Genomic DNA, 21068 nt, shown 5'->3' with positions numbered 1-21068 from the left:
CCAACTCATACTAGATATAGCTACTTCATTCGTGAATAGGAGAGTCTTGTTTGGCAGGGAGACATGTGCTAGGTTTTTCGTCCGCCCCGCCCCCCCCCCCCCCCCCATGAAGAGAGACCTAGGAGACACGGGAAGATGACCAGGACTTTCTGGTATGCGGATTTAAGCTGAAAAATCATGGTTTTGCAGAGAGTGAATAGTCATGATGTATACAATCACACGAAGCTTTCTAACGATACTCCTAGATGGCGTGCTAGGCAGATGTTTTCCTTGAACCTGGGGCAAAGCGATGGGCTTCACGGCCGACTTTCTGCTTTATCATTATAATGGCATTAGGGGCTACCGGTTCAATGACATCTCCAAATGCCTGGTTTACCTGGTCCAGCTGAACGACAATAGTGGTCTAGGCTAGTGGGAGGTAAAGCAATCCACGGACGAAATTATGTACAGTATACTTATGCTCGACAAGTTTTAGCATAATCACCCCAGTATAATTTGGCGAAAGCATGCACGCGTGCCCAAGTGATGACCAGCTCCGAGACCGGTCGCTTAATCAGCAATGCCTTTGTCAGCGGCGGCCAAGCTCAGGCCGCTCAGGCGGGCTCAGTCGCGATGTGGGCATAGCTCAGGTGGTACTCAGGCGTGTGGGCGAGATAGTCATTTGGCACGATTGAGATTAGCTTGCGACTCAGATGGCAGTCGTCAACCCGACAGTCGTCAACCCGACAGTCGTCAACCCGGCAGTCTCCCGAGGGGCTCAAAAGTGGATAACAACGTGGTGCTTGTGGTGCCTGTGGTTAATATCGGTGCGACCAAAGGCCAGACTCCTGGTCATATTAGCTTCGTACACTTGGGCTGTCGGCCGCCATTCTGCCGGATACGAGCGGACGTCCGTCCGCACTTGAAATGGTTTCAAGGACCCTTCCGAGCCCTTTCTGACCGTGTCCCTACCTGCGCTAGGCAAATCCAAAGGGTATCCGGAGCCAGCAAGCCCACCGCCATGTGCCAATCAAGTATCTGACGTGACTTCAACTAGTCCTATCTCAGGGCGTGATCCAATGCGTCAACCTGTCTATAATAGTGCCATGAGGACAATTGCGATCGTGCCAACGATCTGCGGTGCAATCTTGCGTTGGAAGTGGGTATCGTGAGGAAAGTACTCCGCGCTCCGCCTTTTCCACATGGCATTGGGACAATATTCGGACTGACGCCAGTCACGCAAATCACGGCATGCACATGTTTCTTTCCTTTTTCATCTCGAATAACACCTGTCTACCGGAGACTGCGCATTACAGCAAGGCTCTTGTGCCTCTCATCACTCTTGCAACGACAATCTTGCATCCCAATCAGAGATAACACGATGTCGGCGAGCCTGGGCTGGGTAAGCAACCCGGTGGAGACTCGAGAGCCTCTGCTTGAGAGTGTCTTCTGGCCTTTGGTTGTCGTGAGCAGCTTCCCGCTGGGCCTACGCCTATGGATCCGGTGGACGCACAACAGGTGGCAGGCTGACGATTACTGTCTGATATTGGCGTGGGTAGGCAAGCCACCAAGCACACGCAAATGAGATATTTGACGAGGACAGTGGAAGCTTACTCTGCATCGCAGATATGCCTCTTGGCATTTGTTGTTGTTACACAATTCGCCATTTCCTTGGGCTTCGGAAAACACGCGTTAGACGGTAGGCCAAGAAGGTCCCATCCACTTCCATGGCTGCACCCTTTCTCACACCTCCTTCAGTCCCCTTCAAGAGCCTCAACACGCTCGCGATCATTGGTGCAGCTGGCTTGACCATATCGATCCTCGGCATGTTGGCGGCCAAGATTTCGTTCGCCGTCACGCTGCTTCACCTCACCAAGGACCTGTGGAAATGGGCCAACTGGCTCATCTGGTTCATGATCAGCACCCTGATCATCACTGCGATCCCTGCAGCCGTGCTGCCCTGGGTGCAATGCACACCACTGGCCAAGACGTTCGTCGACTTTCTACAGGGAAAGTGCATCAATAAGGCACATTCCGTCAGATTTGCTATGTTCCAGGCGCGTAAGTCTTGCTCTATGTGCTGGGGTCTAACACCGGTCTCGAATCCTGCAGGAACGTGTTTGCTGACAAGCGTGTTGGCCACAGTCTACTCAGCCTCTGCTGACTTTCTGTTCGCCTTGCTCCCCTGGAAAATCCTCTGGGGCCTGCAAATGCGTCCAGTGGAGAAGTTTGGTGTCGGTATCGCAATGAGTCTGGGATGCGTATAAGCTCTGAACCACATCCCAGGAACAAGCCCCTAGTTCCAATGGACTGATCACCACGACCGCATAGCGCAGGAGTTATGTCCATAATGCGCGCCACAACAGTAGATAAGTTGTCGGTCCAGGTCCTGTCATGTAGGCGCTCACAATCCCGCTGATAGTTGCAAGGGCGAACAAAGTACTGACAGGATTACTATTCCATGTATAGACGACGGTCCATTAGCTGTCACATGGGCTGACGTCGAACTTTCCACGACCATTATCGTCGCGTGCATTCCTGTGTTGCGCAAAATGATCCGCGATGAAGTGTCTACTCGGACACGCAGCGGCAACACCACGGGCGGCTCCCGAGTCGCTGCTGGGACCAACAGAGCATCATTTCATGGAGGTACTGGTCTCGCCTCTTCATCACGGAGAAACAGCTTCCACATGTCACGGCTTGGAAACAAGGCCGACGCCACAGGGGTGGGCACCAAGGGCAACAACAACTTGACCAAATGGTACACCGTCTACGAGCGTGACGATGACCAGCAGAGCGACAGGAGCATAATCTTGCGCAGCAGCAAGATGGCTGTCGCGGTGGAGAAAGGACCTCGCGAAAAGCAGGACCACGGCCTGAGCTGGAGAGATAGCTTAGGGGATGATCGCTCCGAGCCGACAACACCGGATGCCCTATATCTTCAGGGACAGCCTCTGCGATAGAGACACAACAAGGAAGTCATGTTCATGCTGCGACGCCCTACTTTCCTACACTTCTCCAACCGCCCCATGCTTAGACTTTACACCATTCATCACGACAAATCCGGCATTTCGATACCCCAAGGCGCATGGCACGGTTGTTATTGCAATCATGGAGAAGGAAATTGGCCAGTAACCACACGTCCTGGGGACGCGATGAAGATTGATTGATTTTCCGGTCCGTTCCGGCATTACTAGACGACTCAACCACTTTGGCGGCTTCTTAGTGCTGCGAGACGCCTCATATATTGTGGGGGCAAGCTCAATAAATCAGACCAGCCCTAACCTGACTAGACGTACATGTAGTCGCCTTGCCATGCATGACATGACACGAGTAACGGGGCGTTAGCACGGTTTCCACAACAGAAGGACCCGACTACCTGGACGACGGGACCAGTAAGCCCTCCCGCACGCCCCGTGTGCCTGAGCCCTCGAGACCCTCAGTCTCGTTTGGCTCCGATTGGGACCAGCCTATGCGGCGAGAGAGCGCCGTGTGGCGGCACCAGGGGCACCGGCGTGCGGAGCGCTTTAGTAGAATCGCCATTTCGAGGCTAGGAGTCGACTAGTACACACATAGGGCCCACGGACACGGACTCGTGGCAAGGCGCACTACTGATAGCCCAGCACACGTAGGTAGGATCCCTTCGAAAAGCCATCCGTTGTTACGCCGATTACCACATCGGAGACCTGACCACCTTCGAAATCCTGTATCAAGGAGTGGCCTGTCATGCTGTCACGCTTGCAGAAGAACCACTGTCCAGATCTTGGCGATCTTCCCAAGGGTCCAAGCAATGGCCCCTGAATAGCCCCAACGCAAGGCGGGCGATCCTGAGGAGCCTAGTTCCTGCCTTGGCGTGACGAGGGTCGGTTGACGATGAGGTGCCCAGCCACGCCCGCTTGGCCATGATAGGCCATCTTGAGTAGTTCATGAATCTGACGGCCCTGCCTGAGAGCAACAACTTCTTTCGATTTATGGGCACTCTACCACGAGAACCCCCTGGGCCTACTGTATTCGTGGGGGATCTCTGGTCGCCAGTCAGTGCCAGCACACATCTTTGGGTCTGTCGGGTTGCACGCTCTGCCATTAACCCATCCCCCTTCACTGTCATCCATACACATGCGCCAGTCGGCTTGATGAGATCGTAATCCCTGCCCAAACCGCCTAGCTTGCTGTCAAAGCGCGGGGCCGTCGGTTGTGGCGTCCTCGATCCTCCTCTCGTCTGCCCTGTGGAGACAGGAACGACGGATGGCACTTGTGGTCTGCCGATGTGTCTAGTTCCACGACCGCAGTAAATTTCCCTCTTTGCTAGTCCTCTGTGCTCGAGCCACGGTTGAAAGTGGAGTTATTAGTACAAAGATCTTCGCTCGATCTCGGCTTCCCGAATCGTCTCTGCCAAGAACTTCTCCACACACTCTATATGATCAGAGCATCTGCCACATGGTGGTCTTTCTTTCCGCACCGGAAGACCGATTCCTATCTCCATTCGATCCCACTGATTCCCCATCTTCCAAGGAAAAAGGTCCGGCAGTCCTCAGAAGGTGTTGGAAAACAACTCTCGCTCATTCGGTTTTGCGAATATTGGGCCCTCATCCTGGCGCCTACCACGCTGGGATAGATTGGATCTTCTGTGACACGCGCGCTGCAAGTGTGTGGGGGAGAACTGCTTGTGTTCTAAGCACTCGGGCTGTCGATCGCGTCCACTAGAACTGGTATAAGTCCTAGGTGTCCTTCTAGAAAGGCCAAGCGGCGGGTTTCCACTTACCTCCCCGTTTGTTCTCTCGTCGTTCAGCAAGCCTCCATTCTTGTCACTTTGAGCTTCAACTTTCTGAAGTTCTGGTTGGCGTCCATTCCTTGACAGAACTTCACTGCTCTGTATCCTTCTGCTACACGTCTTTCTCCCACGGATCCTCCGTACACACCACCATGAGGGCCTCAACACTACTCACCGGTGCCGCGGCGCTCTTGTCCACAACGCCAGTTCTGGGCTTCCCAAGCATGTTGCCCGACCTGAGCCCCGAGGGCATGGCCGGATTCCAGGCTCTTGCCGACAGGATCACAGCCGAACACAAGGTCCGCGAGGCCGGGCAACCCCTAGCTGATCGTGCCGAGCTCTTCATGGGCACTCAGGTCGAGACGACCGGCGAGCACGAATACGTGAGTTGTTTGTTCTTCCAGGCTGCCTGGGTTGGAGCCCATTAAGATGCCAAGGACTTCAAACTGACCATGTGCCCTTTGCAGCGACCTCCTGGTGAGGGTGACCTCCGCGGCCCATGCCCGGGTCTCAACATTCTCGCCAACTACGGCTACATCAACCGCAACGGTTATGACACCACCGTCAACATCATTCTCGCCTCGAACAAAGGTTCGTCATGCACACATAGACTGTATGTCTAGGAACACACTCTGACCCCCGAAACCCGTGCACAGTCTTTGGCATGGGTATTGACCTGGCCACTGCCATCGCGGGCTACTGCGCCGTTGTTGCGGGTGACATCCTCACCCTGTCCATCGGAGGTCCGCCCCCGCAGAGCCTCGTCAACGGCCTCGTCGGCAAGAGGGAGAAGGCGCGCAGCCTGCTGAGCGGCCTTGGCCTGACGGGCGACAACGGCATCCTCGGCAGCCTCCTGGGCGATGGCCTGCTCGGCAAGCCCAAGGGCCTCGACTGGTCGCACTACCGGTTCGAGTCTGACGTCTCGCCCACGCGCAACGACGTCTGGTACGACAACGACCCGGCGTCCATCCACATTGAGCGCTTCACCTCGCTGTACAACCGCGGTCTGACCAAGCCTGGCAAGGGCGGCATCGACCTGACCGTCTTGACCCCCCATCGCCAGGAGTGGACGCGCCACTCGATCGCCAACAACCCGTACTACTGGAACGGCCCCTTCACCGGCCTCGCCGTGGTGACGGCCACTCACATCTTCACCTACCGCTTCCACGCCAACTACACCACGGGAAGCCTCGACGGCTACCTCGACGGCGAGGCCCTCAAGCTGTGGGAAGGTGTCAGTGGCGAGCCGGGCAACTTCAAGTTCACCTACGGCAGCGAGCGCATCCCCCCCAACGTAAGCAGCAACACCCTCTCAAACATGATTTCTCTTACCGCCTTACCACCTTACATACGTAGGAAACACCAAAAGCTAACGCAAAAGCACCCTCAAACAGTGGTACCGCCGCCCCGCCGGCTTCGACTACGGCCTCAAGGAGTTCTCCGTCGACGCGCTCTGGACGCTCGAGCAGGTCCCCGACCTGGCCGCGTTCGGCGGCAACACGGGAAAAGTCAACAGCTTCGTGGACGTCAACGTCACTGACGTGACGGGCGGCGTGCTCACCGCGACGAGCCTGCTCGAGGGCAACAACATGCTGTGCTTCGCTTTCGCCACTCTGCACGAGTTCATCCCGGACCTGACGAGGGGGCTGGTCAAGAACACCCTCCAGGCCGTAAACCAGATCACCGACGCGCTGGCCCCGGTCTTTGCGGCGCTCGACTGCCCCCAGCTGAGCAAGCTGGATGCTAGCTACTATGACCAGTTCCCTTCTCGCCGCAGTGCCATCTAGGAATGGGATTTTGAGGGGGAAAGGGGGGGGGTTGTTTTGGTTCCGACGTCTGTTCTCTCTCTCGCCCATTGACACGTGACGGACGGACGGACGGACGGACTGTGGGAGAGTGAAGAAGATTGGGGCCGTTCGCTCCTGGATTTCTGCTGTGTGTGGCCTTGACGGTATATTCGAGGCTTTGTGGCCAAGCGGCGGGGGCAAGGCTTCTTGCTTCGGCGGGCATGCCCAGTGAGGGTCACTGGTGCTGATGCTGATATTGTGTTATCATCTTTTCCTTCCTCTTGAGAAATCACAGATATCCACATACACACAAAAACCACTTTTACCATTATACGCCATTTAATCACTACATGTCGATTGATCCCTGCGATGCTATGAATAAGCTGCGTTTCGCCGTGGGTGGGCACGATCGAGTGCAGTTAGTGCAGTTGCTGAGCCAGTATGGGTTTTGCTGGGCAAAACGTAGAGCACAGCCACAAGCCTCGGGTCTTTCGCTGGTCACTGGATCTTCGCCAGTCGACTAATGAAGACCGTACCGTGTGCAAAATCATGCATTGGCGCGATGGACAGATCGCACCAGGCTGCACCATCATTACTGAATGGTCAGAAAAAAAAGTATCTGTGCTGGGCGCTACTCCTCATACTTGCCATCGAGTTTGAGAAACTCCATGGAGAAGGGCCTTTGAAGATGGTGGTGACAAGAAGCCTGTTTGGGGAATGCTTTGAACGATGGTGTCTCTGGACCGGAATGTGTCTGGTACTGGCTGTTATTTCAGTTCGCCGGCGAACCATGCAGAGACCGTGAGTGGTGGCGAAGCCAAATTCGTAGGCTTAAGCGTTTGTCTTGATATGCAGCATGTCTAAGGCACGGTCGTGGGGGCAAAGGATGGTTCTTAGCAAGAATGCATGGTAGATATATTGGAGCCCAAGTGGTTGGAGATATATATATGTCATGACCATCGAACTCCAAACTCCTTAAAAGTCAGGACACCTTGCAACGCCGAGCCAGCACAGCAAAAAAACAAAATCAAAGCCTGACACAAAGACAACAAAACGGAATCAGCTTCCTCCCCATCGCTTTTGCACGAAAAGCACTAGGTTCGACATCGTTCAGACGAACAAGTTCCAGCTCCTGACTGGTCGGACAGCTCTGGCAGGCGGGCGAGGCAGGCTACTTCTATGAAGCAGCTTTCGCAACACCTGGCGCAGCGCTAGTCACCTGGGGGCTCGCTCCGCGGCGGGAATGGCCCTCCCGCTTGTATCCCGCTGGGGACCAGCCGGCCCCTTGCCCTTCTTGGCCGCGGATGACTGCCGTCGCCGGCCATCCTCACCTGAGTCGTCTTCGTCCTCATCGCCGGTGCTCTGGTCCAAAATGTGCGCATCGCTATTCTGCCGCAACATGCTCGTCCGTTCGTGGTCCCGGTATCCCTCGTCGTCGTCGTCCTCGATCAGCTCGCCGTCCGCATTGTCGTAATCGGGCGGCTCGATCCAGTCACGTGGCACGACACACGGGAGCGCCACGCCGATGGAGGCAGCACGGTTGAGCCAGCCCGGGCCCGGCCGGCCGGTGAGCTTCTGACATAGATGGCTTGTAAAGTGGTTGCAGTTTTTGGAAAGGAGATTATATTGCGTCCCGAGGAACTCGTTGCTGGCTGCGCGTATGATGACGTCGATTTCCGCGGTCGTGGCGAATGTGAAGCCGTGAAGGAGCTCGAGCTTGAATGTGCCTCCTGGAGGCGTTGTCTTTGGGGGCGTCCAGTACACGCCGGTGGTGTTACGACGGTCGTGGCCACCATACGCGTACTCCTTTCCATTGATGACGACACCAGAGTGGAGAAGAGAAGAGCCGATGGTCCAAAGGACGGAGCTCAAGCGGCCAGGCGGCAGGAGGTCGTAAACATTGATGACGACCTCGGTCCGGCTAAGGGAGAGGGTGCTGCGGTGGGAGGAGCGGGAATTCCGTGTCGAGGACGCCCGTTGCGGCTTTGGACGTGGCATGGTTGGTGGCGACTTGGCGTTGAAGAGGGTGCGGCGCGGGTTGGCAGTCGTCGGAGAGGATGGGAGCGCGACGCCGGCGTGATGCCGTGGGCTGAGATTGACGAGCGAAGCTCAATGGATCGGGATGAAATGGCGGTTGAGGAAGACGATTGGGAGGTTGGGCGCGCATGCAGTGGCGAAAGTGAAGGACCCTTTGTGGATGGGGACGGAGCTCAGGTGGGCGGTGGTATGTCGATGGGGAGGATGCGGGGAGAGCTGCCTGCCTGAGGACTGGTAAGGATGTGTCGAGATAGGGCCAGACCGGGGTCGAGGCGCTGGCGCAGCTGACTGGACGGGGCGAGGCACCGCTAGAGCACACCCGTAAACAGCAGGAGGACCCTGAGCTGGACGCGGCGTGTGACGGATGCCTTTTACGGACAAGACGTCAGCTTTTGGGCAAAGCCTGCCTGTCGTCTGCCGTCACACGCCGGTTCCGATCTGGAACAAAGACATCCATGGCTTGGCCTGCTGGTTTGCTGGCGTTCTTGTGTGAGCTCGGGAGGCCCCAGGCACCGGTCTTTGTTGTCTATCCATCGAGTTGAAACATAACAATGGATGTCGTCCAGTCCTGCCGTGCCACTGCGACAAGAGCCTCTCGACTGACTGCAACACCAGGATCTGGCTGAAACAGTGAGCCCACTTTGCACTTCCCACCAGACGGGCTGTCTGTCTCCAGTACCTAATTCGGGGCGTGGGGGCAGCTGCTGCGGGCCTCTGTCGCGTCAATCAAGAAGGCGGCCACCGATGGCAGCCAGGCATGGCGAGGGACCTTGGAGCTTGTGCTGATTCCAGGGCATCGTGAACAGAGGACGAGGACCCTTGCGCAGGCACAAGACGCGAGTGCTCAAGTGGTCTCTGCGCCAGCCAATCACCAAAACCCTCGTGCATCAGCCCGCCAGCTTTTTTCTTTCTCTCTCTCCTTCTTCTCCTCGCGCATCGCGCGTCGTCCGGCGAGCTCTCCTCTGCTCACCAGTACCATCCATCCCACAGGACCGTGGCCTGCTTGCCAGCCAGGCCTTTTGGATGCGCGGCCTGTTTGCCCAGGCCTAGACGGTTGTCCTCGTCGTCGCGTGCCTGGAACACGGCCCACGACCTGCTGCCGCCGCGAGGAGCACAGCACCACAACGACCAGCGTCGAGCTGAGCTGAGCTGCGACCACTCGTGACACAGTGGTTTGCCGTTGCCAGCTCCGAGGTCTGTACTCTAGCTGTGTGCCCGGTGGTGCACCAGCCAGTCCAGTCCGGTCCCTGGCCTCCAAAGAGGCGCTCTGTGTGGTGAAAATCCTGCAGTGCCCCGGCTGGGAGTCGACACACGGCGGAACCCACCTGCACATGGCTCCTCCCTTGTCTGCCCAACCAGCAGCGCCGCTCCTGGTTGCCCTGGCTGTGTCTGCGGCCTCGACACCCCGCCTTTTTTCTCGCCGTGCAGCTAGCTCTGCCTTTTCACATCCCTTCTCCCCTCCCTCCTCCTCCCGCGTCTTCGTCCTCTCCCTCCCCAGCGCCCGCCGCCACTACGCAAACCGCTCAAAGCCCAAGATGCCCCCCAAGAAGGTCAAGGAGGAGGAGAAGGTCCTCCTCGGCCGCCCCGGCAACAACCTCAAGAGTGGTATCGTCGGTCTTGCCAACGTCGGCAAGTCCACCCTCTTCCAGGCCATCACAAAATGCACCCTCGGCAACCCAGCCGTAAGTCTTCCTCGACCATCGACCCGCTTCACCAATCTTCCCTCCGGCCGCTCCTGGCTTGCTGGCATTGGGCTTGTGGCATGACGTCTGTTCGTGCTTTGCGGCCTCGAAGAAAAACCTTTTTTTTCCTCCCGCGCTGCCTCGACCCCACGGAACCGTCTACCCCACCATTGTCATCATCGCCAACAATGCGACAATGGCCCACGTAGACAAAGCTCCTGCATGGCAACGAACATGTCGTCGCTGACCTTGTCGCTCCGTCCCATCACAGAACTTCCCCTATGCCACAATCGACCCGGAAGAGTCCCGTGTCATCGTCCCTGACGAGCGTTTCGACTGGCTCTGCGAAAAGTACAAGCCCAAGTCGCGCGTACCTGCCCACCTGACCATCTACGATATCGCTGGTCTCACAAGAGGTGCCTCTACCGGCGCTGGTCTCGGCAACGCCTTCTTGTCTCACATCCGTGCCGTCGACGCCATCTTCCAGGTCGTCCGGTGCTTCGACGATGCCGAGATCATCCACGTCGAGGGTGATGTCAACCCCACCCGCGATCTCGACATCATTGCCGAGGAGCTGCGGTTAAAGGACATTGAGTTCACCGAGAAGGCCCTCGAGAACTCCAAGAAGAAGACCCGTCTCGGCGGTCAAAGCTTGGAGCTCAAGAAGGCCAAGGAGGACGAGGCCATCATTGTCAAGGTCCTCGAGTGGCTGCAGGACGGCAAGGATGTCCGCAAGGGCAACTGGTCTCCCAAGGAGGTAAGGAAACAAGCAATTTCCCCATCTTCCATTATTCTTTCGTACACCCAAGGAGGACCTCCACACCTCTATATGATGATAAAGGGCCATAGCGCCTGAATTCAAACCCAGCTCTTCGAATGCCTCACAAACAACGCAGAGGACATCCTGAGATAAGAAACGCAATCTGATTCCAAACATACGACACATTTTGAAATTCACTTGAACGCTCCAATTGGAATTGGTTGCTAACGAGCAGTACAATAGGTCGAGGTCATCAACACCCTGTTCCTCCTCTCCGCCAAGCCCGTCGTCTACATGGTCAACATGTCGGAGAAGGACTACATTCGCAAGAAGAACAAGCATCTGGCCAAGATCTCCGAGTGGATGAAGGAGCACGCCGCTGGCGACCCCATCCTGCCCATCTCGGTCGCTTTCGAGGAGCGCCTGACGCAGTTCGCCACCGAGGAGGAGGCCGCCGAGGAGTGCAAGAAGCTGGGCATCGAGTCGGCCCTGCCCAAGGCCATCACCACCATGCGCAAGGCCCTCCACCTTGGGAGCTTCTTCACCAGCGGTACCGACGAGGTCAGGCAATGGACCATCCGCAATGGCACCAAGGCTCCTCAGGCCGCTGGTGTGATCCACACCGACTTCGAGAAGACCTTCATCCAGGCAATTGTCTACAACTTTGCCATGCTCAAGGAGCTGGGTGACGAGGCCGAGGTCAAGGCCAAGGGCAAGGTCATGACCAAGGGCAAGGAGTATGTCGTTGAAGATGGTGATATCCTGGTCATCAAGGCCGGTGCCGCCAAGGGTTAAATTCTGGTCTTTTCCGCAGGGATCTGCCAGAGTTGGGTTGCTTTTTTGATTGACGTGAACATGAAGAACAAAAAGTTCCTGAGACATGATAACCCCTTCTTCACATTTAGATAGTTTCATACAATCACCCAAATAGATGGTGAGAATGGAACCATTTGTCAAATCACACAACATTGTACAATGCTTCGTTATTCTAGGTGACTCTGAAGGGCTTGGTTGGCAAGAGCTGCGGTCCTCTGGATTTGCCGCCATCGACCAGTGAGTAGCTCCTTGGCCGAGGCTGCGTCGGGGTCGACCACGATGACACGTAAAGACTCGAGCCTTTCCTGGGCGACGACCTGCATGGCCTGCACCGTCTTTCTCACCCAGAGCACGACATCCCTGTCATCGGGACACGGCACCCATGCTACTGATGTGCCGAAAGTGGCCATCTCTGCTGTTAATTTCTGCTCGAGAACGATCCGTAATGCGATTTGCAGCATTGGCGACAGCATGACTTGGACAGCCGCGCCAGTCGTGTCGACTGACAACGTGCAGCCGTCAATTGGGTTCGCAGTCTCGTCGGCTCGATCACTGTTGGCGTCATCGTCTCTGTCGATGTTGATGCTTCGGTGGGCCTGCACAATCTGAGTCTGCTGGTCCGCTGTCAGGAGGGGTGAGATGACCTCGGCCAGTGATATGCTGTCGTAAGGATTACCCCCGTTATGCTCTTGCGAGATTGACGACGAGGTAAAGAAGAACCCGTATTCTGCGAGCAAGATGTCGTTCGAGTGCTCGCCGTAGGAGATGCAAACTTCCTCGCCCGCCACGATGTCTTTGGTTGCCGTGAACGTGTAGCCGTCGGTGGAGAAGCTGACGGCGACGGGAGCTTTTCGTGGTTTGTTGATGGTGCCCGGAGAAGGTGTGTGGTTGAAGAGATCTGCCAGTGGTATGAGGGCCAGCCGCTCGTCGTAAGGATACCGCCTTGTCGAGTCGACGAGGTTGTAGAAGGTGCGGGAGTTGATGAGGAGCCAGGCATGGACGAACTGGTCCTTGGTACTGGTTGCACTCACGGCCAGGAACGGATAGGTCGTATTCGTAGAGGTGAGCAGGTCACGCAGGGCGGTCCAGTCGTCGTGTATTTTGTTTCTCTGTGTTTCTATGATGGTTGCCACCGTCTGCGGCACCAGTGCTTGGAGAAGTGGTGGCCAGAGCTGCGGGAACCCTTCTTTGAACAACTCCATCGACGGAGCACAGCGAGCCCAGACGGTCGAGTCGAAACCTGGACTCTCATCTGATGGTGGGGTATCATGCCTCCCGTTCAGGAGCAGCGCCGCTGCCAACAGGCCGTGAAGTGAAAGCCGTGGACTGGTGCTGTCCCTTGCCGCCTGGGCAAGCCGCTGGCGGAGCGAGGTGGGAACCGTGTCCAGGCAGTGGATAGCTGTGGTGGGCACATCGAGGACAATGTCGCCTTTCTGATTTGGTCCAAGACGCCATCAGAGACCAGTACTCCTGGACGGATCATGAGGTCTTCCAGTCTGCGAGGAAGGGAGCCGTACCTTGAGGTCGCGAGAGGCCACGACACCGATGCCTCGACCGGGCAGTGGCTGTGGGGCAATGCCATCGAGTTGGACGCCCGTGGATTTTGCCCAATCGAGCAGGTTCTGGAGTGCCGTCATGGTTTCTGATGCGGTCGGGAGCTGAGGCTTTGCGGAAGGAAAGCTGAAGGGGCATCCTGCGTGCCCGGATGACATGGCATGGCATGGCCTGGCTGTGCGGCGCGTCGTTCCGAGGTCGGCCGCCGCTGGTTCCGCAGCCAATCACTTTGGTCAGAGAGCCAGGCATGGTGGGTGAGGGCATCACGGGGGTCGCATGTTTGCTTCTGATGGGAGGGACAGTCAAAGGCTCAGGTGGCCCGCATTGGGAACGGAGGATGCCCAGGTGATTCCAGGTGCATTCGGTGCAAAATGAGTCTGGTACTATGTACTGCCGGTCCAGTCTGCCACAACCTGGAGCCGCGGCCAGGCAGGAGCGGCACAAAACCCGTGCTTGCCTCGTGCCACTACGGCACCACCAGCCGCATCGCAAACGCAACAGTTGACCACCACCACCGGGAGAACTGCTGCATTTCGGTTGCTCAGGCATGAATTCAAAAGTCGCCAGTCCTCTCACCTGCCGGGCGAGGCCTTCTACCTCGGCGGCATGGTGGGCAATCGCGGCCCCTCCCCTCCCCGAGCATCCTAGTTCACGTCGCGCGTAGCAAACATTTGTGCATATACAAAGGCGCTCGGCTCCCCCTTCCACTTTGCGCAGCTTTGCACGCGTCGGACAGTCTTTCACTTCTAACCTGCGCTAGAACCGACCACAGGTGAGTACGTCAGGACGATGGACTGGCCAGGCATGTCTTTGGTGTCGCTCAGAAGGATAGACAGGTCATTACCTCACCGCTTCAGAGCGTACATGCGGATCGGGCACAGCTTTGCGTAGCCCTTCATGTCGACACCCTTCTGAAGCTCCGTCTTGACCAGCCGAAGGCCCGCCCGCTTAAAGATGTCCCGGAACTTGCTATCCGTCCTGGCATTCCATTCGCTCGTCAGTATATCAACCATGGGTCCCGGACCAGACAGACTGCCAAACTGACCGCATTACGCTGCTGTCCTCAGCATCGTAGAGATCCTCGTCGCTGGTGCTGATGTTCTCCTTGAGCACAATGTGGCCAACGTCGGCCTGCAATACCGCTTTGCATCGGACAAGGAAGGCGACGAGTTGCTCGTCGTCCAAGTACCCGACACACCACTGGATCCAGATGAGGTCGTACACCTCGTCATCTTCGGGCTGCCACTGTTCGAGGCCGACAGTGAAGACGTTGCGCACCCCCTTCTTGGCTGCAAGCTCTGTCGTGAACTTTGCGACAGGCTCAATCACATCGACGTGATCAGCAAGTGGCAGGAGTAGCCCTTCTGTGACTCTTCCTATGCTATGTCACAGCGAGACGCGTCAGCATCAGACGAGCGACTGAGTTTCTGGTTCAGAAGGGTGTTCGCCATACCCTGCACCGCCCTCGAGGGCATTGGTCACGCGCCTTCGGCCAGCCTGAAGCCCGACTCCCAGCTTGGCAAGGAACGCACGGGAGCCCTGGAGCTCTATAGTCGAGATGTGGGCATAGCCGCCCAGCATGCTGTCGACGTCGGACGCCGCAGCCGACCAGTACTGGTAGTCATCGCCAATCTTTTTCTGTTCGCCCGGCCCGCCAGCGGTTGCCGCCCCAGTCGTGTTTGGCGGCATGTTCGTGTATGTACAGGTCTTTCGCCAGGTGGAAGGCAAGGTGCTGTCCTCCCTAAGTGCAGTCAAGCAGGCGCCAATTACGGATTGAACACGAGGTTGGCAGGGTGGATGATCTATGAGCAGCAGCCGAGTTTGTGACGCGCCATTGTCCACACAGACTGCCCCACCAATGGGACAAAAGAGGCAGGCCCACGAGTCGCTCAGAACCACAACTCTTGACTACGAGCGGAGTTCTGAGCTCACAATATCTGAGCAAGAGCCGCCCAAAGCCGGCGTGTGTCCGCAACTCTAAAATTCTGGGGTTCTTCCAATCTCTTTCTGTATGCGATCAAGCTGTCTAGCAAGCGGATTACTTTCAGTGCGAGAGCATGCTTATGCTGCCATTTCAACGACACGATATTGAGCAGGACTGTGCTTGCCATGTAGCATCTCAAACTCAACACCTGGTAGATACCCCACAACAGGCGCAACAATCCCTGCTACTATCTCCACAGGCTCAATTGATTTTCATGGTGCGGGCAGCGCGACTGCGACGTCACCTCCTGTTGGAAGAATCCCGACCAACTACTGCAGGCTGCCGGTCAAGAACGTCACTTGATGCTTTTCGAAGGGTACTCTCTTCCACATCCTGGCGGGTTGTCTCGTCAATGCCAAACATGAAGTGAGCTTCATGTTCTAGAGCGTCGGCCAGCTTTGCCCCCAATCCCGACTCATGTGTCTAGTTGCTGCTCGAAATAGCAGAATATGAACTTGTCTGCATTTTAGTCGCAGTCGCAAGGGTGAAGACGAGAAGAGTGAACGTCCGGTAGTATCGCAATACCGTTTCTGAATCTCCTTGGAGTTTATAGGACACTTTGACTTATCCCATGACCGGAAATCGGTCCTGCCGATACACAGGTTTTTCCCGTGGCACTTTCTGGAATTCTAGACGAAGACGATGTTGACTGCTCACTTCGATCTCGGCTCGGCGACTGGGGATTTCTGGTACGTTGAGCTGAGACCACCAGTCAGTGTGCGTTTCAGCACATTCTCTTATGACGTGAAAGCTCGATGATTGAGTGAGGTCAATCCTCATAAAATATTTTTCGGGTAGACGCGGCTTGTACTTCTAGCAGCACGGAGGTTTGTACTGGCGCAGATGGGCTGTTTGACTTCATGTCGTCCTCGTCCCTCGTTCGTGTATGTATGTACTACCAAATCACTTCCCATCATGCATACCATCAGACTTTAGGCTCAACGTGGATTCGTGGTAGTCGTTAAACTTGGAAGAGAAGGACAACTACTTTGGCGCCTGACTGCAGGCATTCATTCATCCCCCCGCGTTTCGACCACATTCTCTCACTACGAGACTTTTCGAAACAGCCCTCCGAACCAACAAGTGACGCCCACCCATTTCCTGCTGCGCAGCCCAAGCCTCTCAACCATGGTCTCGTCCACAGCTATCTCTGTGATCCCTGGCGTAGTAGTAGTAACTCTTCCCGCTCCCGGTCCGCCTTCCCGGCGATCCCCGTCCCCGTCCCCGTCAACAATGACCTCGAGCCCCCACTTGGCCGCCTCCTTGACCACGTCCTCGACGGTATGCGCATAGCTCGTGGGGCGGATCTTCTCTCCGGTCGCGGTGTCGACGAAACCGGCCTGGCTGATCCCGCCCATGTGACTGTGCATGTTTGTCAAGAGGAGCACGCCGCCCGGCCGGAGCAGGCGGGACGCGCAGGAGAAGTAGGTCGACAGGGGGATGTGCTCGATCACAAGCGTCGAGATTATGCCGTCTGCTGGGGAGAGTTGCTGCTGCCCTTGCTGCTGCTGCCGTGCTGTTGTTCTTCCTCCTGTTGTCGTTGTTGTTGTTGTTGTTGCTGCTGGTGAGGTAGAGGAGCCGGCTGATTCTGCTTCTGCCTCGGCGATAATGTCGTACAGCGCAAAAGTAATCGTCTTATCTGCGACGGATGCCTTCATCGTCATTGTCGTGGCCTCGGCTGCTGCTGCTGCCGCAACCTCCTTACGCCCCTTCTTCTCCTGGGAGTCGTCCGTGTTGTCAATGTAGTTGTCGTTGGTCTTTCCTCCAGGCACCTGCGCTTCTGTTGCCCCTTGGCCGCGAACTGCCCCAAGCAGCCGCGCCTTTGCGACCTCGAGCATCCCGGGACTCGCGTCGAGCGCGACAATATCCGTGACGACGACATTGCCCCTTCGAGCCTCACTGGTCTTTCTACTACCTGTGCCTGTGCCTGTGCCTGTACCTGTGCCATCATCACCACCACCAGGAGGTCCAGAGGCCAGCAGGAGCGCCGTGTTTCGCCCCGTCCCACATCCAAGATCGACGACTCTCAACCCTCTGCGTTCCTCTTTCTTCTCCCCGTCTGAGCCATCATCATTCCCATCTTCATCACCGGCGTCGTCGTCATACTCCTGGTCCTGGTCCCGGTCCTGGTCCCGATCCTGGCCTAGAGCCCCCAAAAAGCGGCCAAACAACCCACCCTCCTGCATCTCCCCGTCGTCAATCCTCTGCAGGAAGTTGCCGTCCGTGTCGTACACCGCCGCCCAGCGATCATACGCCTCGCTCGTCGGGAGGTAGCGGACCGCGGAGAAGGTCGGGTCTCCGGGTCCTGGTTTCGCCGCGGCCGGAGTCAACGCCATCTTTCTGTCCAGAAGCTTCTTTCGAGCTTTTTTTGTTTTGTCTTTCTTTTCTTCGACCTGTTGAGTTGGGAGGAAGGTCCTGGCTTTTTTCGGTGTACTGCGGAGGGGAAAAAGAAATAACTCTTGTAAAGCCGATGTGCCCACCGCCCTTGTGTGACTTTGCGCTCTCGAACTAATTCGTGCCTCGAAATGCTACCCTTCCCTTTTTCGCCTAAGGTCGTCAAACCCCCAGATAGCGAAGCTTGAGTAAGATGGCAAATGGGGAAGGCGGCGCAGTAGAAGAGAGGGTGCAGGGGAGGGGGGATGATAAGATGAGTGTTAAAGTTGTAAAGCAGAGGTATCTCCTCGAGAACCGACAATTTACAAGAGTCCTGGACTGTACAAATTGACTGACCGTCAGTTGCAACCCACCGGATGAGGCATCAATCGCAGTGTCGAGAATACAGCTTCGGGGAAGACAATATTTATGCAGCGCCGTGGCTTTGGCGAAACCCCCCTGTGGCGTATTGAGACAGCTGCGGGAGCTGCAACTTGTGACTCATTTGCCGATGTGGTTTTCGGAGTAGTCAAGTCGCAGGGCGCCGCCGAGACCACGGTTGTTGACCTGACCTAACCCCTCATGAAGACCCACCAATCCACGCTAAATCATCGAATAGACTACTCAGGCCAATGTCACAACGCAGCAGAACGACTCGATGTGGAACAGAAGCGTTTCAGTATTTCTTAATAAAGCTCGCTAATCATATCAATCGATTTTTGTATGTTGAACCGTCGTTCACCGTTGGCCGTCGTGCCAAGCATTTACGTCTTGACATCAGGCTCGTCACGACCGACGTACTCCTTGAACTTGAGCAGATCCACGGCAAACTTGATCTCCTCCTTGAGGAAGTCTTGGGCATCAAGACCAGTGTTGTCCTTGCTGTACTGCTCAATGTAGAGGCGAATGGTGGCGCCAGATGAGCCAGTTCCAGAAAGTCTGACGACAATGCGGCTGCCGCTCGAGAAGCGGGCGTAGAGGCCCTGGTTCGAAGAGACGGAGCCGTCCAGATCGGTGTAGGAGAAGTTGCCGGCATCGGTAACGGTCCGATCGCCAATCTTGCTGCCGATGAAGTTGGGGTCGGCGACAAAGTCCTTGAGCGTGCCCACGACCTTGTTGGCGCCGTCTGAGTCGACGTTCTCGTAGTCGTATCTCGTAAAGTACACGCGTCCGTACGTCTTCCAGAAGTCCTCCTGGATCTGCTTGATGCTGGGCGTGGTGTCCGGGTGAGCCTCGCCCAGGCCGGCAATGATGTTCAGCCAGGCGACGACGGCCCACAGACCGTCCTTCTCGCGGACGTGGTTGCTGCCAGTGCCGAAACTCTCCTCACCGCAGATGCTCAGCTTGTCGGCGTCGAACAGGGCGCAAAAGAACTTCCAGCCAGTGGGGACCTCATAGCAGTTGAGACCCTGCGCCTTGGCAACAAGGTCGACTGCGCCAGAGGTGGGCATGCTGCGGGCAAGACCGTAGACACCCTGCTTCTTGAAGTATGGAATAAGGTTGGCGTGGTGAGCAATGATGGCCAAGCTGTCACCGGGCGAGACAAAGGCACCAGCACCATAGATCATGTTGCGATCACCATCTCCATCAGAGGCGGCACCGAAGGGGATCGAGTTCTTGTCAACAACCTCGACGAGAGAGTGGGCATAGGTCAAGTTGGGATCAGGGTGACCGCCGTTGAAGTCGGGAGCCGGGATGCAGTTCTGGGTCGAATTGGCCAGGCCGAGCTCCTTCTCGAAGATTGCCTTGCCATAGGGGCCAGTGACGCCGTGGAGGCCGTCAAAGAGGACCTTGAAGTCGGGGTGGTTCTTGAAGAACTTCTTGATGAGGTCAAAATCGAAGATGTCCTTGAGCATCTCCATGTAGTCGGCCACACTGTCGATGATCTCAACCTCGAGGTCGCCGTAGGTCTGGGTGCCGACGGTCGAGAGGTCGACATCGGGAATGTCGGCGATCTTGTAGGAGGTCAAGGTCTTGGAGGCCTCGTAGATCTTGTTGGTGACGCTCTCGGGAGCGGGACCGCCGTTGGCGAGGTTGTACTTGATGCCAAAGTCCTCGTTGGGGCCTGTTGAATGCCAAGGGCGAGCATTGCATTAGTATTGGTGTCTCGTGGTAGGCGGAATGGTCTGCTGGTACAAAGGCTCACCTCCGGGGTTGTGGCTGGCGGTCAGGAGGATACCACCGGTGGCCTTGCGCTTGCGGATGACATGGCTGGCGGCGGGCGTGGAGAGGATGCCATCCTTGCCGATGAGGAGCTTCTTGACACCGTAGGCGGCTCCAATCTTGGCAATGAGCTGGCAGACCTCTGGGTTCCAGTAGCGGCCGTCACCTCCAATGACCAGGAAGGAGTCCTTGACGCCCTCTGGGATGGAGAGGAGGATGCTGGTGACGAAGGACTCGCTGTAGTGGGGCTGCTGGAAGACCTTGACCTTCTTGCGGAGGCCGGAGGTGCCAGGCTTCTGGTCCGTGAAGGACTTGAACTCGACTGTCTTGACGCTCATGATGGACCGCGGTGTTGTGGATGTGAGGGTTGGAAAAGGGAGGAGAGCGAGAGATGCCACAAGAGCGGAGAGGAGTGGGAGTGGAGCGGAATGGCGGAGGCTCAAGTCAATAAGTATGGTCTCCTGGGGGGACAGCTCTGGTGGGGACCGCACGACGCCACTCGCCCCAACGACATGAAATGGACGGGACGCCCGACCTGAAAAAGCACGAGCTGCGGTCGGAGCGACAGGCCTGTACTATCACTACGTATCTAGTCTCGTTGCCCTGGCCTGGGTGCAACGGCCTGGCCCCGTGTCGATCCCATTGGGCTGTGGCCGCCGCGTTTATTGTCGCTGTTGTGCATCGAGCACTCTTGCCTCACGAGACGGCGATCCCCCGTCGCTCCACCCCAGCTCTCTTGGAAGCTGTCCGGCGCCAGGGCGGGACTCTACAGCCAAGTCTGGCCCAGAAAGCTGAATTGAATCCGACCCAAGCTCGACCGCCTCCCGGGCGCAAGCTGATGTGAGCTTGAATTGGTCGGCGCCAATCTGCATCGTCTGACGGCGCTCGGGTTCTGCGCCCCGCCATCGCCATCAGCATCGCGGGTTTCTTGAGCTTCTCGGCATCCCCCACCACCACTCTGCAGAGTGACCTCATCCTGAGTAGTGGGGTGTGGCCCTCTGCTGTCTGTCCATGGATGCCCGCCGCGGATCTCCAGAGCTCCCCTGATGGTCCAGGCGGTGGCAATACTCCGGCCAAAGAATCCAGGACAAAGTGCACGTCAATCCGCCCGCCCAGCTTTCTAGGCCAACGCCCTCCCAGCTGCTATTCGTGACCGGCCGGA

General features: G+C 56.8%; 8 protein-coding genes across 8 annotated transcripts; 3 read left to right on the top strand and 5 right to left on the bottom strand.

Moving 5' to 3' along the window:
- Positions 1 to 1360: 1360 nt before the first annotated feature.
- Positions 1361 to 2942, top strand: B0I36DRAFT_366216 (uncharacterized protein; the record flags this gene model as incomplete). The annotated part of the gene is made up of 5 exons (XM_046159256.1): positions 1361 to 1534; positions 1606 to 1678; positions 1738 to 2040; positions 2125 to 2217; positions 2449 to 2942. The coding sequence occupies 5 exons, from the start codon at positions 1361 to 1363 to the stop codon at positions 2940 to 2942; spliced, it is 1137 nt and encodes a 378-aa protein (XP_046009901.1).
- Positions 2943 to 5202: 2260 nt separating this feature from the next.
- Positions 5203 to 6537, top strand: B0I36DRAFT_415317 (Chloroperoxidase; the record flags this gene model as incomplete). The annotated part of the gene is made up of 4 exons (XM_046162038.1): positions 5203 to 5341; positions 5407 to 5482; positions 5561 to 6044; positions 6145 to 6537. 4 exons carry the CDS (start codon positions 5203 to 5205, stop codon positions 6535 to 6537), a joined length of 1092 nt encoding a protein of 363 aa, XP_046009900.1.
- Positions 6538 to 7379: 842 nt separating this feature from the next.
- Positions 7380 to 8785, bottom strand: B0I36DRAFT_331146 (PPPDE putative peptidase domain-containing protein). The gene has a single exon (XM_046154941.1). It carries the CDS (start codon positions 8533 to 8535, stop codon positions 7753 to 7755), a length of 783 nt encoding a protein of 260 aa, XP_046009899.1. The 5' UTR covers positions 8536 to 8785; the 3' UTR covers positions 7380 to 7752.
- A 637-nt stretch (positions 8786 to 9422) lies between these two features.
- Positions 9423 to 11979, top strand: B0I36DRAFT_331143 (P-loop containing nucleoside triphosphate hydrolase protein). Its single transcript, XM_046154940.1, has 3 exons — positions 9423 to 10256; positions 10528 to 11013; positions 11260 to 11979. Exons 1-3 carry the CDS (start codon positions 9906 to 9908, stop codon positions 11809 to 11811), a joined length of 1389 nt encoding a protein of 462 aa, XP_046009898.1. The 5' UTR covers positions 9423 to 9905; the 3' UTR covers positions 11812 to 11979.
- Positions 11966 to 13714, bottom strand: B0I36DRAFT_331142 (uncharacterized protein). Its single transcript, XM_046154939.1, has 2 exons — positions 13350 to 13714; positions 11966 to 13265 (listed from the first exon to the last, which is right to left on the bottom strand). The coding sequence occupies exons 1-2, from the start codon at positions 13542 to 13544 to the stop codon at positions 12000 to 12002; spliced, it is 1461 nt and encodes a 486-aa protein (XP_046009897.1). The 5' UTR covers positions 13545 to 13714; the 3' UTR covers positions 11966 to 11999.
- A 517-nt stretch (positions 13715 to 14231) lies between these two features.
- On the bottom strand, positions 14232 to 16287 carry B0I36DRAFT_376343 (alpha-N-methyltransferase NTM1; the record flags this gene model as incomplete). The annotated part of the gene is made up of 5 exons (XM_046160444.1): positions 14232 to 14364; positions 14432 to 14767; positions 14840 to 15000; positions 16182 to 16226; positions 16267 to 16287. The coding sequence occupies 5 exons, from the start codon at positions 16285 to 16287 to the stop codon at positions 14232 to 14234; spliced, it is 696 nt and encodes a 231-aa protein (XP_046009896.1).
- A 129-nt stretch (positions 16288 to 16416) lies between these two features.
- On the bottom strand, positions 16417 to 17706 carry B0I36DRAFT_248355 (S-adenosyl-L-methionine-dependent methyltransferase; the record flags this gene model as incomplete). The annotated part of the gene is made up of 4 exons (XM_046150375.1): positions 16417 to 16847; positions 17076 to 17285; positions 17331 to 17450; positions 17547 to 17706. The coding sequence occupies 4 exons, from the start codon at positions 17704 to 17706 to the stop codon at positions 16417 to 16419; spliced, it is 921 nt and encodes a 306-aa protein (XP_046009895.1).
- Positions 17707 to 18507: 801 nt separating this feature from the next.
- On the bottom strand, positions 18508 to 20244 carry B0I36DRAFT_248551 (uncharacterized protein; the record flags this gene model as incomplete). The annotated part of the gene is made up of 2 exons (XM_046150397.1): positions 18508 to 19808; positions 19890 to 20244. The coding sequence occupies 2 exons, from the start codon at positions 20242 to 20244 to the stop codon at positions 18508 to 18510; spliced, it is 1656 nt and encodes a 551-aa protein (XP_046009894.1).
- Positions 20245 to 21068: the final 824 nt, after the last annotated feature.

The sequence above is a fragment of the Microdochium trichocladiopsis genome, assembly GCF_020744255.1.
Source record: "Microdochium trichocladiopsis strain MPI-CAGE-CH-0230 chromosome Unknown B0I36scaffold_8, whole genome shotgun sequence".
NCBI classification, from domain to species: Eukaryota; Fungi; Ascomycota; class Sordariomycetes; order Xylariales; family Microdochiaceae; genus Microdochium; species Microdochium trichocladiopsis.
The sequence above is the reverse complement of the archived record's forward strand: the minus strand, read 5'-3'. Positions and strand labels throughout refer to the sequence as shown.

What these genes read in the sequence shown, in the direction of transcription:
- B0I36DRAFT_331146 (XM_046154941.1), bottom strand. Translation starts at nt 8,535, where the DNA reads ATGCCACGTCCAAAGCCGCAACGGGCGTCCTCGACACGGAATTCCCGC.
- B0I36DRAFT_331143 (XM_046154940.1), top strand. Translation starts at nt 9,906, where the DNA reads ATGGCTCCTCCCTTGTCTGCCCAACCAGCAGCGCCGCTCCTGGTTGCC. An exon ending in GCACCCTCGGCAACCCAGCC is followed by an intron (nt 10,257 to 10,527) that starts GTAAGTCTTCCT and finishes GTCCCATCACAG; the next exon opens with AACTTCCCCTATGCCACAAT. An exon ending in GCAACTGGTCTCCCAAGGAG is followed by an intron (nt 11,014 to 11,259) that starts GTAAGGAAACAA and finishes GCAGTACAATAG; the next exon opens with GTCGAGGTCATCAACACCCT.
- B0I36DRAFT_331142 (XM_046154939.1), bottom strand. Translation starts at nt 13,544, where the DNA reads ATGTCATCCGGGCACGCAGGATGCCCCTTCAGCTTTCCTTCCGCAAAG. An exon ending in TGGCCTCTCGCGACCTCAAG is followed by an intron (nt 13,266 to 13,349) that starts GTACGGCTCCCT and finishes GGACCAAATCAG; the next exon opens with AAAGGCGACATTGTCCTCGA.